Genomic DNA, 13,765 nt, shown 5'->3' on the forward strand with positions numbered 1-13,765 from the left:
ATTTAAACATTTCTCGGATGTGAACATATTTCGAATTTTAAGAAATGTTCTAATCTAAATATATTTTTCTTGAATTTCAACAAAAGTTTTGAAATCTAAACTTTTTAAAAATTTGAATAGTTTCTGAATCTAAACATTTTTCAAGCTTAGGAAATTTGCAAATCTGATTTTTTTAAGATGGTTTTTTTCGATTCTGAACATTTTTGAAAATTCATATTTTTTTGAGAAAAAAACCAGGAAGAAAACCGTAACCGGAAAAAGAGCGAAAAACCGGACAGAAAACCAGGCACCAGCAGGCAGGCCTGCGGTGTAAAAACCGCCGTGCTCGTTTTTGTTTTTTTTTGTTTTTTTTTTTGAGGACAACCGCCGTGCTCGTTGTATAGGCTTTGCCGGGGCGAGGTCCATCACTGGGCCTTGACGGCCAGTCTTTTCTTTGTCCATCGGTAGGCCTCCAAAATGGACTAGCCCATCTCAGATGAACAGGCCACGTCACATAGCCCCTCCTCGCGGAAACTGCTCGCTGGCGCGCGCGCGCTACCGAGTACCGGTTCGCTGAAGGTATCGCACTTATGGGCCGGCCCATCTGTGGAGCGCATACGAGGAAAAAATTGCTTAAATACGACTAAGCTGGCATTCGAGCCAGGGACGTGGCCGTTTGATTCTGAGACTCTTGCCGCTACGCTGAAGTGATGTTTGCTGGCCAAAAGTGCGCCATCCGTATTCATATATCTATAGGTGCGAGATCTAAATTTCCAGGGGCAAACATTGCGTACTTTTTCTGTTTAGTTTTTTTTTTGTTTTCAGTATTTGATATGGTTCCTTTCCCTTTCACATATAATTTTTCCCCACGTTTTTCTTTCTATTTTTTCTTTAATATTTTTCTTCTTTCTTACATTCTTTTTCACATGTATGCCTTTTTCTTCTTCTTTCTTACATTTTTTTATTTTTATTTTTTATGTTTTTTAGTAGGATTTTTTCATCTAGGTTTTACCTTTTTTTGTTCTTGTTTCTCTAAACGTTTTTGTTCCTCACTGTCTACACTCTTGTTCCTCTTCTCATAGGCTCTTGTTCCTTGCCGTTTACTTTGTTGTTCTCACAGTCTAGGCTATTTGTTCCCCTTCGTTCATGTTGTTGTTCCCTTCCGTCCAGACTGTTGTTTCCCTCCGTTCAGGTGTTGTTCCCCTCAGTTCAGGCTATTGTTCCTCTCCGTTTAGGCCGTTGTTCCTCTCCGTGTTGGTCATTGTTCCCCTCAGTGTAGGTCATTGTTCCCCTCCATGTAGGTCGTTGTTCCCCTCCGCCTATGCCGTTGTTCCTCTCTGTGTAGCTCATTGTTCCCCTTAGTTTGGATCACTGTTCCCCTCCATGTAGGTCGTTGTTCCCCTCCGCCTAGGCCGTCGTTCCTCTCTGTGTAGCTCATTGTTCCCCTCAGTTTGGATCACTGTTCCCCTCCATGTAGGTCGTTGTTCCCCTCCGTCTAGGTCGTTGTTCCTCTCCGTCTAGGCCGTTGTTCCTCTCCATGTAAGTCGATGTTCCCCTTAGTTTGGATCACTGTTCCCCTCCATGTAGGTCGTTGTTCCCCTCCGTCTAGGCCGTCGTTCCTCTCTGTGTAGCTCATTGTTCCCCTCAGTTTGGATCACTGTTCCCCTCCATGTAGGTCGTTGTTCCCCTCCGTCTAGGCCGTTGTTCCTCTCCGTCTAGGCCGTTGTTCCTCTCCATGTAAGTCGATGTTCCCCTGCTCTGGGCCATTCTTTCTTATATTAAATATCTATTTTTCTTCTTTCTTATTATACATTCTTTTCTACACGTACGGCTTCTTGTTATTTTATTTTATTATTTCATACATTATTTTATTATTTTTTCCTTTTGTTTCATTTTTTATTTTATTTCTTTTTTTCCCTCTCCGTGTAGGTAGTTGTTCTCCTCAGTCTAGGCCGTTGTTCCTCTTCGTGTAGGTCGTTGTTCCTCTCCATGTAGGTCGTTGTTCCCCTCAGTCTGGGCCGTTGTTCCCCTTCGTGTAGGTCATTGTTCCCCTCAGTCTGGGTCACTTTTCTCCTCCATGTAGGTCGTTGTTCCTCTCTGTGTAGGTCATTGTTCCCCTCAGTCTAGGTCATTGTTCCCCTCCATGTAGGTCGTTGTTCCCCTCCGTGTAGGTCGTTGTTCCCCTTAGTCTGGGTTGTTGTTCCCCTCCATGTAGGTCGTTGTTCCCCTCTGCCTAGGCCGGTGTTCCTATCCGTGTAGGTCACTGTTCCCCTCAGTCTGGATCACTGTTCCCCTCTGCCTAGGCCGGTGTTCCTATCCGTGTAGGTCACTGTTCCCCTCAGTCTGGATCACTGTTCCCCTCCATGTAGGTCGTTGTTCCCCTCCGCCTGGGCCGTTGTTCCCCTCCGCCAAGACCTTTGTTCCCCTCCCATCTAGGTCATTGTTCCCCTCCATGTAGGTTGTTGTTCCCTTCTATCTAGTTGTTCCCTATTCCCTTCACATTATAACTTTTTGTAGCCTAATTTTTCCTTTAGTTCCAGAAAATTAGTTCCACAAAGGCTATTGTTCCTGGGTTTATTTTTGTTATTCCCTTTGATGTTTACTATTGTTCTGTAGTGTATAGTGAGTTGTTCCTTTGTTCTATTAGATTTGTTTCTTTAGTTCGAGAAAATTAGTTCAACAAAAGCTTTTGTTCCCGGGTGTATTTTTCTTGTTCCTTGTAATGTTATCCGGTGTTCTTGGTGTATAGTGAGTTGCTCTGAAAATTTTGTTCCTTTTATTTTAGCAAATCAGTTTCGCAATTTTTTTGTTTTCCGGTTGTATTTCTATTTCCTAATATATAATGATTTATTAGCGGACCCAGAAATTATTTTTCAACAATTTTTAGCTAGTGAACTTGCGGCAATCCATTTGAAGGACTAGTACATGTGACAAAAGATCTCACAAAACAGAAAAGGTTTGCATGTCCATCCAGCGGACGTACCCGAAAAAATCACTAGCTTTAATTTCTCTCAAGCTAGCTAATAGCAAAGTACAAAACAAAAAGGTTCACATGCCCGCCATGCTAATTGTTTCATTCAATTAGTTATAGCAGATTGTTATACAGTATTATTTTTGCTGGGTAAAGCTAGCTCAATTTTGCAACTAGCTAGCTCAATCTGTACCCTACCAGCATGACGTCATGGCTGCCACATGAAAATACTTTATTTAATTCATCACTTGGTCACGTCCAACACCAGGAAAGGTTGCAGCGTACAGCGAGCGACTAAACAAAATCTAGCTAGTGGGACAGCGCGTGACCAGAAAGGTTGCACGTTCCGCGTAACGTTCCGCGCAACTACGCGGTTGTTTTCCACCGATCAGCATACAGACGCACCATAGTTCATTTAGTTTAGTCCCATCTCGAAACCTGAGTAACAAACCGACCTACTTATATACAGGATTCCATCCCTAGTTACAGCCTGGTAGCGTACGGCCCGGGAAATTGAACCGAACCAAACTGAAAGCAACAATGCTCCTGGGCCGCGGCCCAATTGCAGGGAAATGGTGCTCGCGCTCTGAATCCTTCGGCGAGATGAGAGCACAGGAGCGCGCGGGCGCTGGGGAGGAGGACCCCTCCTCGCGGAGCAAACGGATTTCTCCTAAAAAAAAAAGAAACGAACGGACAAATCTCAGATAGAACAGCGCTCCGCCGGCCGCCGGCGCCCGCCGCTGCTGCCCGACGCCCTGACCTCGAAGAGCCCTAGCTGACCTCCTGGAGCTCGTCGCGAGCCGAGACCCGTTTGCGGGTTACCAGGCAGCGCCCAACACTCCGTTCAGTTCTGCAGAAGACGGACCAGGAGGGTAGCTCCGTCGCCGCCTGACTGCCTCCCTGCTCGCCGCGCGGCTGCGTTCCAGCGACCCAGGTACCCAGCCCTCTGCTCCAGCATCAATTTCTGATTCTTCCTCACTTTAACTTCGGTGGATTATCTCAATGAAGTTCCGGAAAGAGATCCATTATTGTTATAGCTTGAATTGGTGCATTTTAGAGCCAGTTTCTTGATACAGAGATACAAGATGAATCGATCTTCATGCCTTACTGTAGGGTGCGTTTAGGGGGGTCAATAAGCGTTTGATTGTTTTGGCCAGGGCGTGCTCTAATCCTGGCTTCTCCACTGCACCCTGCCCGGATGTCTTCCCCAGCTACGGTGGTGAGTTCCCTTTCCCCTATTTCTTCTAGTGCTGTTTCCTTGCACACCATAGCTGAAGAAACTGGGGCAGAACCGAGTCTGTCACTAGGCCGAACTGAAAAGTTTCTGTTTTTCAGTGCTAGGTTGTTCTGCTGTAGATTGAGAAGTTCGTGGATTGTAGATAAGGCAACCTGGTAGATTGTGGATTATGACTTCACTTCTGAGCACTAGTTTTTCATATATTTTTCCACACATCCACTGGGACGATCATATTTACCGCAGAGTTTCGCTTGTTCCATGTTATGTTCAGTTCAACATAAACATAGTGTAAAAATGCATCAACGGCCGGTGCTCTCACTTTGGTTCTCGTAGTCTACTCTGAAAACACAGCTTCAAGCCCTAAATTTGCTAAAAAGGATGAATTTGATCCATAACTGCTTACATTCAAACTGACCTTGACTGATTACGTGATAGGTTGACCGTGCCACTTGGCCATCTAGTCACCGGCCAGGGTGCCATCTCAGCCTCTGTTTGTCTCTTATTTTTCTATTTTTATTCGGAAATGCTGAATGGTCATGCCCAGGCATGTCTGTCCATGCATAGGTGACTTGTGCTTGCCTCCCAGACAGTGCTTCACAGACTCCACCAACTGGTATTCTTTAACCATTAAAATACAGATCAAAACAACTTATTTGAATGACATACAAGCCTTTAAAATACAGATCGAAACAAATTCAAGGAAATACATTCTACCAGTGTTTTAATGCTTACTTATCATCTGTATATGTTCTGCAGGAGCCTGAGCAGGTGTTTCATGTATTGACCGAGGCGCTGAAAGATCCTGCAGATTTTGTAGATTTTGATCTGCCGTCTGCGTTGAAAGAATGGAAGTTGGGCTACTACACACCAATTAAGCGGAGTATCCATACCTACCGTTTCTCTAAACCTATTTAACGGAGCACTGCATCATTGCCTGATTTAACTTCGTCAAATGTCTCATTGAAGTTTCATATTCTGATATGTTGCGATGTACGATTCATCGTATCTTTCTACATAGTATACTTGTCATTCTAGATTAGTGATACATGTATGTAGATAGAGTAACTTGTTTAGAAAGTAAGAAACCTGACACTGTATAGTCCTTCTTTGAAGCAAAAAAACACCATGATATTGTGTACATTTTTCAATAATGTAATCACATGGATGCATTTCAAAATCGTGAAATTCGGACTCTATGGTGCTTCACTGCTCCCTCATTTTCTCGATGAGCGGTAATATCAAGTTATAGCACCATTTCTCCATTACTCATTTGCATTCCCATTATTTGGACTTCTCATCTACATTTATGTCCTTAATACTACTAAGATGTTTATCTTACTAAGAAACGGGTTGAAGACGATGGCATTTTCTGTTCCTGCTCTCTTTCTTTGGAAACATCGGTTACTTGTGGAAAAGATTGTCAATGCGGGTTCTCTCTCTCTCTCTCTCTCTCTCTCTCTCTCTCTCTCTCTCTCTCCATGTATGTTTGTGTGCATGCACGTGCAGACAATTGCAGCAGATAACATAATTGCAAAACTGATCTGTTCTCTATTCATAATTTTTTTCCTAGCTTTTGATTAATACACTTGTGGTTTTAGCATGTCATGTTTTATTTCCCTAAATTACTATTTTATTGGTGCAGGATGCTGTTCTCTTGTTGTTCATCAAACTGTAAATGTCAGAACAACTGTGCCAATAAATCTTTCCAACTCCGACCTCGGACAAAAACAAAATTGATTAAGGTACGACTGATTAAAGTTGGTCCTTATATCTGCATGTATCATAGAGATAATCTATGCGGTTGCAAAATATACAGTCACATTTTTTCTATGAACTGTTCCTGCACCTTAAACTATGGCAAATCTTTTTCTCAGTGAAATTTGCTTTATCTGGTGAGATAGTATCTTCACGCACAATAGAAGCAGTACAGTACTTAACACATAATACTTTAGAATTGCCAAACTTTACTTGTTAACATTTAGAGAGAATCTAACCAGCTGTTTAATGTTTGATATTGTTGTATGTTGTTACCAAACATTATTATTTAATGTTTTGAATTGTTGATTTCATGTGAAACTTCAAATGGTGTGTAAACTTACTTGTTTTATAAACTTTTACTTGCTGTGAAGTAAATACTTATCCCTTCTGAATGGTTTGCTAAAAGACTATTTATTTTATTCTAGACAGAGAAATGTGGCTTTGGATTGGTAGCTGAGGACGAAATAAAGAAAGGAGAATTTGTTATAGAATATGTAGGAGAAGGTATGGCTTTGTCGAAATCTCTGTCGAGCAAGCAAATGAATTGCAGACAAATACTGTAATTTTATATATTATAATGGTTCCTCACGTTGTACACTGGCGATCAAACTAATACCCATATATCTTGCATCAATATTGTAGTTATTGATAACAGAACTTGTGAGGAGAGACTATGGAAAATGAAGAGACAGCGGTACACTAACTTTTATCTTTGTGAGGTCAGTAGCAATATGGTCATTGATGCAACAAACAAGGGAAACAAGTCCAGGTTTATCAATCATAGTTGTGAACCAAACACAGAGATGCAGAAATGGTTAGTCTTTACATTGTACTGCTTATTCTACATCTCAGTTGATGACCCTGGCATATGCTGGTATCATGTTGCTTCAGGACTGTAGATGGAGAGACCAGAGTTGGAATTTTTTCTCTTCGTGACATAGAGAAAGGGGAGGAGCTGACCTATGACTATAAGTATGCTCATCGAATTTCCTTGTTACTTAATAAGTACTTATTATAAAAAAATTGTCGTTTATTTATCACATTGTGTATAAAAAACTGTTTCTATTTGTAATCCCATGTTCTTATCTACAGGTTTGTCCAGTTTGGAGCAGATCAAGATTGTCATTGTGGATCTTCAAACTGCAGAAAAAGGGTTGGTGCATCTAAGTCAGTCAACTCATTTGTCCTCCACAATGGCAACTCGGGGAGCTCAAAAGATCAGTATGATATGAAGAAAAGAAAGACAACTTCAGATAATTGTATTGGGGAGATCATCCGTTTGTGGCACCGACGGGACAAAATGTACGCATTGACAACTTCAAATCCGTCTGAAAAAGTTAGATGTCCTTTTATCTTTTGTATTCAGTCTCATCCATTTGAACCTCCCGTCTCTCAACACTATCCATTTCAGGTATATCCCAGCAGTTGTACATGATTATGATGAGTACACTGGAATGCATACTGTGAGTTTGTCAATAGATGTTTTTTCAATGATATCTAATGAGTAATTGCTTAATTAATATTTATTTTGGTTCAGTTACTGCTTGATGAAGAAACTACCGAAGATTTTGATATGAGAGAGGAAGATTGGGACTTCCTACCGGTATGACATTCTTAATCACTGAACAAGTTGCTGATATATTTTGTTCATCTTTTAGAGCATCTGGGTTCTAGAATATCTTGCTTTTCTTGGGCACGTCAAATATATTTTTCTAGCTAACTGTAGCCTAAGAGTCACTATGATATTGTTACTTGCTAGCTTCAGCTTCAGCCTTTGCTATCAATGTCAGTAAACATGCTTATAATTTTTTTTTCTTTGATGTTAAATAACTGTCGGATTACTCATATGTACATAGAAATAGTACTTTTCCATCATAGAGCTGCATCGAAGGGCGATACTGTGTATTTTCAACTCTGACTTTACTGTATACGGCATCATTACCGAACCTGTCTGGGCGGCCCTCTCTCCTGTCCTCAGCTGCATCACTTGTGTTCCAAGCCTCCAACTTTCTGTCACTAGTCTTTTGTTGCTTTTACTAACAGGGATGGCTTTATTCCCACTTGGACTCTACATAAGGCCAGCACCATGAGTATTCCTCTGTTTAGGATTATATCAACTGTCTAGTAGAATTAGGGTTGACTGAAGATCATTTCACACCATACTGCATGGGTACCAACACATAAAAACAGATGGTCCATTGTTGTTTCAGGTCAACTGTTGTAGAATGCTAACATGGAGTCTGACATGGGGAGATAATGAGTCTTCTAGGCAGTAGCATTGTATTCATAAATCTAGGTTATAGGAGTCTAATACGTTAGGAAAGATCAGTGGTCTAAGCGTCCATTATATAGAGGATGCTATTTGTTGTGGACGCCTCTGCTGCGTAGATTATAGGGATGGTTCACCGGCGAGCGAGGGTGTCGCCTACGTGTTGGTGCCGTGACCGGAGAGTTGAGAAGATAACTGGGGTAGATCAGAGAAATTAGAGAGGTAAGGATTAGCAATTGGAAGATTGGGGTTTTATTACTGCTTGGACCTGACACGAAGTAACTGCTACTACCCTATTCAATACGGCTAGCCTGCTATAGTAATTGATCTGGACTCTAATTATGGAAGCTTCTGTCAGCTGCTACCATCTATACTGTTGACGCCACAACACTACTCCCCCCATGCAGACACAGCTCGTCCTCGAGCTGTGGTTCATGGCAGATCTTCCTCCTCAGCATCATCAATAACTTCAAGGTAGAAAAGGCGCTGACATCGGTGGCCTGTTGAGAATTTTTCGTCCCAGTTGAAGCACAATCCCTTCTCCCTTCTCTCTGCCATCTCTGCGGCTGTCAATTGCCGGAGTATCCGCTCTTCCCCAACTGGAACTGTACCCTTCAGGGACATACATTGTGGTTGTCCGATAGCCATGGAAGAATTCTCCTTAGAGGTTGTTGCCATTATAGTTGCGCTGTGCTCGTAAGCACGTGCCATACTCATGGCGACTTGAAGGTCTAGCGGCTTTTGCATCTCAACATCCACATGGAGCAAGTCAGTGAGGCCTGACGTAAACAGCTGAACTTGCTGCTTTGTCGTAAGGGGGTCGCTGTGAGCAAGCAGGGACACAAATTTCTCCACATATTCTGTCACTGTGCCGGATTGCCGCATCCTTGCAATCTTGCCTGGAGGATTGCTTCGGATTGGTGGCCCAAACCGTAGTTTGCAGCATTCTTTAAACCGAGGCCATGATGGCATGCCCTCATCGCGCTCCAGCTGCATATATCACTCTTGAGCTACACCGACCATGTGATATGCTGCCAACCAAACTTTGAATGCCTCATCCATGCGTTGTCCCCAAAAAAATTGCTCGCAACGATTCAGCCAGGTGAGTGTGTCTTCCTTGCCATCAAACTTAGGAAAATCCAATTTATGGTAGCGAGGGGACCCTGTTGTCTCTGTGAAGTTTGGGGTGACTACCGTGCTGAAGATAGCCAGACGGTGTGGCTGCGAGGGATTGGGTAGACATAGGTTGAGAAGAGAGAATAACCAGGGAGAGATTAGATTGATTGTCCTTATATAATGGATGCTCAGGTCTATGACCTCTCCTAATACGATAGGAATTATTAGATATTTCCTAATGCAATTGGACTCTTTCCTAATAGTATGCTTTCCTAATGGACTTTTGCCATATTTCTCTCTTTCCTAATACTATACTTTCCTAATGGACTCTTGCCATACTTCTCTCACATGGACTCCTCCCACGCTGTAACCCATGTCCACAACACTATGGGCGTGTTCGGGAACAGCCTAGCTTCCAGATTCTTGGTACTCCACCGCGGAGCAGTGCCGAACACACAAACTCCACGGAGCTAGATCCGAGAAGCTGGGTCAATTCGCTGTGTAAAACTTGGAGCACCACTTTTGCAAATTCGCGAATCAGCAAACCGCGGAGCAGTTAGAAATTACCAAGAACTGCCACCGCCAAGTGAAAACCGTTCGATCTGGTTCTATTTCCCCCGTCCGCCCCCGTCTTGCTCGTTCGGTTGCTCACTGCTCATCCAACCGGGCCGCGCTCGCTGCCCTTCTACCCTCCCCGCCGGCCCTTCCTGCCGCCGCCCCTACCCTGGCTAGACGCCGCCTCAAGCCTAGCCCCGCATCCCGCCTCGAGCCGCGCTCGCCTCACCGAGATCCGGCCAGTTATCTGCCGGCGGGGTCCCCAACTGGCCCGGCCACAGACACTGCTCCGGCCACCAAATCTCGGTCCAGTCTCGACCATGAACAGGACGCCAACTCCATCCTCTTCCCAGTCAGCTAGATCGAGAGCTCGAGAGGCGGGGAAGGGAAGCCAAACTTGGGCTGCAACCACCTGACCGGGCATGGCCACGTCCACCAGCACATGAGAAGTGGACGATTCAAGGGGCAAAGGGGCAGCGGGGCGGGAGGAAGCCGTAGGATACCTCGCCGCCGGCGATTAGACCGATGGAGGGCAGGAATCGGTGGGGGCTTGTCGTGCTTCGGTAGGAATTTTAGAGAGCACGCGTGGGTGGGGATTTGGGAGAGGAGTGGAGAAGGATATCTCGACGAGTGGGGTCAACTTGTCAGCTGCTGCTCCTGGTTGGGCTGGGCTAGCAGTTTTCCTTTACGGACCATGTGAAATTCGACGAAGCTGCCCCGAACGTTCCCTGCTCCACTCGTGACGCCGGAATCGTTCCAAGAAGCTGGATCGGAGGATTTCTATGAAGCCGGACCGTTTCCGAACACGCCCTATGTATCTATGCCAGAGTCAAGCAAGAGGAATCAATCTATTCTCTCCTGTTATTCTCTCTTCTCAACCTGTGTCTCAACCCAATACCCTGCAGCTATCTTTCTGAATATATTATGCATGGTAATTAACCTGCTCTGAATTTGGAAGTATTACCAACTGAACAAATCAGTCTCCCCTAAGATCAACTGGAATCTGGGAATAGTCTCTTTTTCCCTTTTCCCCCATTAGCCCCATGGACTACAGTTTTTCTTTCGACATTTACTCTCTAGTGACTGTTTTTTACTGTTGACTTTTGCATATCTGTTATTCAGTTGAGTGTACCAGACAGTGTTTCAGAAGTATCAGAATATTCAGGTTATATTGGTGCATACATATGTTACATTGATTTATGCTGAACTTCATGATTGTAACTGTGATTGGAACGATAAGAACTATATACTTTCATTTGTCAATTTCATAAAGAAAAGCCACCACTCTAATTTGACCTTGTATTTTTACAGCGTCCGGAGGATCCAGACGAAGAATGATTATTGAAGGTTAGAATGATAGGAGTAACTAACTACTTGAGTATAGTATAGTGCTATTTTTGTATTCAGACCCTTCTTTTAACTGGCTGGTGTTAAACTTTACAGCTTTCTTGTTAGTCCTGTTCATTTTCTTTTCTATTTCATTTGTTTTTACATGTTGCATACTTGCATACATGCACTGAGAATATGTTCATACTGCAACATGATGCTCACTTGAGCTATCATCTGTCACTGAGTCTGGACCATAACATTTACCTTTGTTTATGTGGCAAGGAAGGCTTTTTTCTTCTTCTCCTGTGCGCTTCGCATATGTGCCTCTTCTTCCTAAGCATGTAGTGCTTTGGAAAGGGGAGTATTATTTTCCATGAATGGTGTATGGTCATCCAGACAGGGAACTTACTCTGTGCACGGCAGTTGTTTTTACTGTTTGTGTTGTGGGTTTTAGTTTTGTTTCATGTGCTGTTTGATGAGAGGTGTTTTTTGGGAAACTTTTAAGATGTTGAGTCTGTCTGGTTTTGCTTGCCCATAGGACAATCTTGGCAGGAAACGTGAACATGAGTGGACAAAGTGGCTTGGGTGTGCAGTGCAATTTTTTTTTGGCAAGCACCTTAAAATACCTGAGTTCAAATATGAACCAAGTCCTAAAGAAAGATAATTTGTTATCTCAAAGCAGTCTGTGGTATTGGTATTTTTGTATGGAATCAATTTTGGATTACTAAGAATTTGAAGTAAAAAACCATGCCACCTGAACTTTTCTTCGTTAGCAATCTTGTCTGACAGGTTGCTTCTCCATTCTGTGCAGGATCCCCCAGATTCTTGTACGAACAGATACATTCAACTGATTTCAATCTCCAGAGAACGTGCCACTACCATTGTTGACAAATCATCGCCGAGATGTGCTCGCTGCATTCATCCACCCTCGAATCAGATTTTTTTCATTTGTGCTCTGGCCATGTAAATCAGAGTTCCACCCTGAATTTACATTATTTTTCGTTTGTTCTCCAGCCTTCCACTCTTGAGTCAGATAATATCTCCCAGTTTCCTTCGCTTCTGATTGTCTGTCCCTGATACAATGTGTGAAGAAGACCCTGGACAGGTCTCCGATGGGCAATGTTGTGGCCGACTCTCCTCGTCTGTTTTCAAGCATGTTCATTGTTCAATTAATGGTGTGGCACACACCTTAGATTGATCTTGTAATGTAGCTAGCTCAGGTTTTATCCTAGATTATGCTCCCAACTGCATCCTGGATGCTTTGTCTATTGATATTAAGTAATCAATAAAGTGTCATTTACCGTAAAAAAAAAACCTTGTTAAGATCAGGGCTCTTGTACTGTCTCTGTTTTAGAAACCTTGTCATGATGTTGTACAGAGCCTTCTTAACATTATATTTTCCCTGTGCTCTGCGGCCTTTGTAAATCTTTCATTTTCTCATGGCTTTGTTAAGATTAGAGTTATTGCATTGTCTCTGGGTTGTTAGAATGGTCACAATCTTGTTGTGTTGCCTGCATGAATCGCTCAGTCTTGGAATGCTAACACTGATGTGTAATTAATTGGCTTATTGGTCTGGGAGTGAACATTACAACAGATGACATGTCGGTAACTGTCGAAAGAAGTGGAGTTTTCCTTTCTCTGTCGTATGTAAACACTAGCTGGCCCTACAAATGTTGTCTGCCTTGAATCAGCGACAATTACCTGCTCGGGCGTGACGTTAAGCATGAATGGTCGCTGCTGTTTGTCTGCCTGTCTGGAGATTCATTCGTGTCTGGGACAGCCATTAAGGAAGAACTTGACTGCTATTTTCCACGCTTTGACATCCTTGAATCGTGTAGGGTCGGACTTCAATTGTCCTTTTCTTTTTGCCCTAACGAAGCCTGTGTTGTTATTTATTGCATGAAAAGTTTTAATTTTCTACTTCTAACACTTTGCTTCTATCTTTCATCTGTACTGATATGAACAAAAAAAACATAGTGAAGAAGGGGAAATACTTTTGTACTTTCACGCATGAGTGTGGGTGTTTTAGTCACCGTCTATTTTATTTTGAGATTTAAATAAAATGAGGAGAGAGAAATAAAATTTTCATCTATCAAGACGAGTCGGAATGTAAATCTATGGTCTAGAACACACCCATGTTGACCTGTTTTCGGAAGGCATGTGCTGCGATGAATTCTGACCTAATTCAGTTCAAAAAATTATGAGCGAATTTGACCTGTTTTTGGCATTGGGAAATATTGCAAGAAAAATGACATATGAGTAGCCTTCGGATTTACCAGGATGCCATCTTTTGCTGATAGTGAAGCCTATAACTGGAATTTTTCATTTGTATTGATCTTTTTTTTTTGTGTGAAACCATTTGTGTCGATCTCTTTATACTATATGACAACGTGGTTTAACACTACCTAGACCTAGTTCTGTATCACCCTCTTCAGTTTCCAGACAATGTCCAAGCCATGGAATTGCCGGCGCGTGCCTCGACTAGACAAGCTTGCATGGTCGTCGCTTCCCATCTGAGCGCCATGTTCTCCTGCACTACAACATCTGAATT

At 42.9% G+C, this 13,765-nt stretch overlaps 1 protein-coding gene across 1 annotated transcript; it reads left to right on the plus strand.

Moving 5' to 3' along the window:
* The first annotated feature begins 4,061 nt into the window (after nt 1–4,061).
* Nucleotides 4,062–12,537, plus strand: LOC124654744 (histone-lysine N-methyltransferase ASHH3-like). The gene is made up of 12 exons (XM_047193737.1): nt 4,062–4,169; nt 4,944–5,067; nt 5,514–5,616; nt 5,830–5,929; nt 6,371–6,449; nt 6,588–6,759; nt 6,837–6,917; nt 7,038–7,247; nt 7,357–7,408; nt 7,483–7,548; nt 11,197–11,232; nt 12,026–12,537. Exons 1-11 carry the CDS (start codon nt 4,149–4,151, stop codon nt 11,221–11,223), a joined length of 1,035 nt encoding a protein of 344 aa, XP_047049693.1. The 5' UTR covers nt 4,062–4,148; the 3' UTR covers nt 11,224–11,232; nt 12,026–12,537.
* Nucleotides 12,538–13,765: the final 1,228 nt, after the last annotated feature.

Source organism: Lolium rigidum, chromosome 5 (genome assembly GCF_022539505.1).
Source record: "Lolium rigidum isolate FL_2022 chromosome 5, APGP_CSIRO_Lrig_0.1, whole genome shotgun sequence".
In the NCBI taxonomy this organism is placed as follows: Eukaryota; Viridiplantae; Streptophyta; class Magnoliopsida; order Poales; family Poaceae; genus Lolium; species Lolium rigidum.

Bases quoted from the DNA above. Each gene is read 5' to 3' on its own strand.
- LOC124654744 (XM_047193737.1), top strand. From the start codon at position 4,149: ATGTCTTCCCCAGCTACGGTG. The intron at 4,170-4,943 runs GTGAGTTCCCTT...TATGTTCTGCAG, and splicing joins TGTCTTCCCCAGCTACGGTG to GAGCCTGAGCAGGTGTTTCA. The intron at 5,930-6,370 runs GTACGACTGATT...ATTTTATTCTAG, and splicing joins CAAAAACAAAATTGATTAAG to ACAGAGAAATGTGGCTTTGG.